We start from the raw sequence: 4846 nt of genomic DNA on the forward strand, positions 1-4846 counted from the left end.
ACCGTCCACAAGGGACCCCAGCGGGAGGGGAGCCCTGGGCCACAGAGCCCCGCAGAGTGGGGGAGCACTAGGGGAAGGGCCCGGCAGTCCCGCCCGCTCAGCGCGGCGGGGGGCTCGGCCGAAGGGGCGCCGGGCTCCGGCTGGGGGCCCAATGGGGCCCTGGCGCCGCAGGAGCGGGCGGGCCCAGCCGAGGCCCCGGCCCCCGAGCGCCTGCGCGGCGGCGGTTCCCGGCCGGGCGGGTTTGCGGGCGGACAGGCCGGGCGCCATGGCGCGGGAGCCCGCCTTGGTGCTGCGCTACCTGGCCGAGGTGGAGGAGCTGGCGGAGGAGGTGCTGGCGGGGCGGCGGCAGGTACCGCGGGCGGCCCCGTCCCGGCGGAGTCCCGGACCCGGCGGCGGGGCGCCCCTCGGGCTGGGGGGCTGCCCCTCTCGGAGCGGAGCTGGCCCATGTCGGGGCCCCAGGAGGCCCCGGCTGCAGGGAGACTGGATGGGGTCGGGGGGTTATTTGCAAGGCCGGGAGGAAGCCCTGCGCCCCGCAGCGCAGGAGGAACCGGGCCGCAGCTGCCTGGCCTGCAGCCCCCAAAGCCGGCTCGCTCTCCGGCTCTGCTGTGCGCCCCGGCCGGGCTTGGCTTCCTGGCCTGTTCGTGCCCCGTTCTCTGCCCTGGGCTGGTCCCCGTTTCCCTGTGTTCCCTCCTGGAATCCTAGGCCTGGTCATCGCGTCCGGCCCCTGCACTCACGGCAGGACTAATTGTTATCAGACCTCTGGTTAGGCCTCAGCTGGAGTATTGTGTCCAGTTCTGGGCACCGCATTTCAAGAAAGATGTGCAGAAATTGGAGAGGGTCCAGAGGAGAGCAACAAGAATGATTAAAGGTCTTGAGAACATGACCTATGAAGGAAGGCTGAAAGAATTGGGTTTGTTTAGTTTGGAAAAGAGAAGACTGAGAGGGGACATGATAGCAGTTTTCAGGTATCTAAAAGGGTGTCATAAGGAGGAGGGAGAAAACTTGTTCACCTTAGCCTCTAAGGATACAACAAGAAGCAATGGGCTTAAACTGCAGCAAGGGAGGTTTAGGTTGGACATTAGGAAAAAGTTCCTAACTGTCAGGGTGGTTAAACACTGGAATAAATTGCCTAGGGAGGTTGTGGAATCTCCATCTCTGGAGATATTTAAGAGTAGGTTAGATAAATGTCTATCAGGGATGGTCTAGACAGTATTTGGTCCTGCCATGCGGGCAGGGGACTGGACTCGATGACCTCTCGAGGTCCCTTCCAGTCCTAGAATCTATGAATCTAGACCAGGGGTAGGCAACCTATGGCATGGGTGCCGAAGGCAGCACGCGAGCTGATTTTCAGTGGCACTCACACTGCCCGGGTCCTGGCCACCGGTCCGGGGGGCCTCTGCATTTTAATTTAATTTTAAATGAAGCTTCTGAAACATTTTAAAAATCTTATTTACTACGTATAACAATAGTTTAGTTCTATATTATAGACTTATAGAAAGAGACCTTCTAAAAACGTTAATGTATTACTGGACCGCGAAACCTTAAATTAGAGTGAATACATGAAGGCTCGGCACACCACTTCTGAAAGGTTGCCGACCCTTGATCTAGAGTGACCATCCCTGACCGGTGTTTGCCTAACCTGCTCATCCCACACTCCTCCCCAAAACAATGCTCAACCAAAAAGTCCCAGTGGACTCACACCCTTTGTCCTAGGCAGGGATTTACACTTGCGGTTATGTTAATTGCAGGGTGAGTCCAGACCTATGGCTCTCAGTGGGATTTTAACTCAACCCAAAATAAGGCTTCACCCAGCTCATAACAGTTATGATTTCATCTTAGGCCAGAGAAATCTGAATGTTTGTGTTTCTTTTCCAGATTGTGGACCTGGATCTAAAGCGGAATCAGAACCGAGAAGCTCTCAGGGCTTTGCAGAAGGACCCGGACCCTTCTGGTGAGGGATCCAGTGTTAGCGCTGCTATTCACATCTGTGAAACTTTCAGCTCTCTGACACGCCTGACACAAAGTTGCTGTGTTATCTTTCTAATCGACACACCCTGCCTGCAAAGTGATGGAGGGCCACATTTCCAAAACGGCACATGCAGATTAAACACACAGTTGCAGCTGCGGATGTAATTGTGCAAGTTTGTGCCTCAGAGTGGAGGTAGATTTGGTGAAAGGTCAATTACAGTGCTTGACCTAGTAGAAAATTAAAGCTACTTTGTACTATGAAAAGTAAATGTGCAAAATTGTACCTTCGTTTCTCAGCTGATCTGCACCTACTGGGTACTCAGTCACGTTTGCCTACTTTGTGGACTAACATAAATATTTACTCTTGGTATCACTGTGGGCTAACACAGCTATGAGAACATGAGCTGGAAACTGTTCTGCTCTGCACTTCAGCAACAGAATTATTAACTAAGACCTGATGGCAGAATCTTTACTGGAATGGTGAAAGAACCCAGCTTTGACACAAACATCCCAATTTAGTTTTAAAGAGCTGGTAGTTAGAAGAAAATTTATAATTTATAAACTGAGCAGATTGGATTAGGAAGTTACAGACAATAAACATGGAACGATGCCATCTTTAGTCACTTCTCAGAGTAGAACTGCATGTTAAAATGGCTATCTTTACCTGATCTCTGTAGTAAATATTGTATTGTTTCAGAGTGTTGAAGCAAAGGAAGGATTTTTGGAAACCAAATGTGTATCTTTCTACTCTGGACTGAACGGGTAGAATGTTTGTGGTGACTGACTCACTCTTGCACAGGTTCCATGAGACTGAATCTTGCTTAATTGCTCTTAGACACACACCTAAACGATTCTGCAGACTGTTGTGGCGCACAGAGGGGTCTACAAAAGCTAGCCTGCTGGGTAGATTTTGCATTTATTTTGTACCCAGCAGGATGCAGAGGAGCATGTTTCGTTATGAAAATATCTAAACAGGCTGTCTTTCTGTTTTCAGATAAAGCAATGGTTTGCTTTGGAAACATGTTTATTCAGCTTCCAAAATCAAAGACTAAGGAAATGATTCAGAAAGGTAAGCCAGATGCCAGATTTCTAAAACCTGCTTGTAAACTCTCAAGCGTCAGCCAGTATCGAACAAGTTTTTTTGCACACATACACAGGTGTCTTGTGTCAGAAGTATGGTACTTGCGCTAATTTGGTTGCTGAGCCAGTCTGTCTTTACTGACTTAGAGCTTTTACATACAGAGCTTTTATTCTCACCACTGCCTGGAAGCTTAGCTTCTAGATAGCACGTCTCAGCCCTAGGCCTCAGAGTGCTTTAGAGAGAAGGTTAAGTACCAGTACCTGTGTTTTACAGATTGGGAAGCTGAGGCAGCGAGAAGGGAAGTAGCTTGTCAGTGGCAGAGCAAGGAGTAGAACTGAAGTTTCCAGACACCCAGTTCAGTGCTTTACCTCATGTCAACCTGCTTTGTGAGCCATGTACCCTGCATGTACTTTCCAAAGTGCTGCACAATATGCAAACTAGATACAATCAATTTAGGATTAAATAAGGACTGGGAATGGCTGAGCCATTACAAACATTGAATCTATCTCCCCTTGTAAGTATTCTCACACTTCTTATCAAACTGTCTGTACTGGGCTAGCTTGATTATCACTTCAAAAAATTTTTTTCATTTACTTAATTGGCCTCTGAGTTGGTAAGACAACTCCCACCTGTTCATGCTCTCCGTATGTGTGTGTATATATCTCAATATATGTTCCATTCTATGCATCCGAAGAAGTGGGCTGTAGCCCACGAAAGCTTATGCTCTAATAAATTTGTTAGTCTCTAAGGTGCCACAAGTACTCCTGTTCTTTTTACAACTTTCCTTGAGTGCAGTTCAGAGGAAGAGGCGCTTAACTTGGCTGTGAAGTGAGGTGGCCTCTGTCCATGTTGTGCTGAGGGTTTAACAGTGCTACCTTTACACTCTTTACTAAGGAATTAGGAGATTAAATGCAAAAAGCTAAATTAATATTTTAAGAGGTGGGTATAAATTGTACAGGAACAAATTAGGTCAAAGCAGTGAGGGAGTAGTGCTGATGAGGAACTTCAGAGGGACCCAGCCAAGCTAGGCAAATGGGCAGCAAAATGGCAGATGGAATTCAGTGATAAATACACATTAGAGGGAATCATTTGAACCCCTCATACATTTCACTGGGATGTAATTAACTGTCACCGCTCAGGAAGAAAACCTGGCCATCACTGGCTTTTGTTCTACAAGTCCTGTGCAGCAACTGTGAGGAAGGCAAACAGTGTTAGGATACATAAGGAATGGGCTGGAGAATAATATGGAAAATCTCTGAATACCATTCTACAAATCAATGGGGCACCTTCCCTTTGATACTGTGTGCGGTGTGGGCCACCCCATATCAAAGGGAATGCAGCAGAATTAGAGGGGCTTCCGAGATGAGTGACCAGAAAATCTCTGCTATGAAAGGAAGACGAGTTTATTCCCCAGCTTGGTAGAGAGGAAAGGAAGGGCGAGAAAGGTAGATTGGGAACTTGTATTCAACTTGCCTCTATAATACGAGGAACAAAGGGGCATTCAATGAAATTGAAAGATGGCACATTTTAAAACTGGACTCAATACAACTGGGTGAAATGTTCTCGCCTGTACTCCTGGGGGGATTCTGCACCCATGCAGGGGCGCAGAATTCATATGGCCTGCATTTTTCTGTCGTCCCCCCCCCCCCCCCCCCCAGAAAAATGCAAAAAAAATCTGCCATGGGAGACGTGCCTCTTCCCCGGCAGCCCAGGCAGTACATCTGTTCCAGCGTGTCTGGAGCAGCCTCAGAGATTTGGGCGGGCGTGCCTGCGTAATCACCGTCGGGGGGGGGGGGG

General features: G+C 48.9%; 1 protein-coding gene across 2 annotated transcripts in view; it reads left to right on the forward strand.

Moving 5' to 3' along the window:
• The first annotated feature begins 214 nt into the window (after positions 1-214).
• PDRG1 (p53 and DNA damage regulated 1) overlaps positions 215-4846 on the forward strand; it is a 7269-nt gene continuing 2637 nt past the window's right edge. The window contains exons 1-3 of one of the 2 annotated variants that reach the window (XM_024200936.1): positions 215-349; positions 1876-1951; positions 2963-3037. In XM_024200936.1, coding sequence (XP_024056704.1) covers positions 266-349; positions 1876-1951; positions 2963-3037 — 235 coding nt within the window. In that variant the 5' untranslated portion in view covers positions 215-265. The remainder of the gene's footprint in view (positions 350-1875; positions 1952-2962; positions 3038-4846) is intronic. The other variant, XM_024200937.2, reaches the window with a different exon arrangement.

The sequence above is a fragment of the Terrapene carolina genome, unplaced genomic scaffold, assembly GCF_002925995.2.
Source record: "Terrapene carolina triunguis isolate 2854851 unplaced genomic scaffold, T_m_triunguis-2.0 Scaffold130, whole genome shotgun sequence".
In the NCBI taxonomy this organism is placed as follows: Eukaryota; Metazoa; Chordata; order Testudines; family Emydidae; genus Terrapene; species Terrapene triunguis.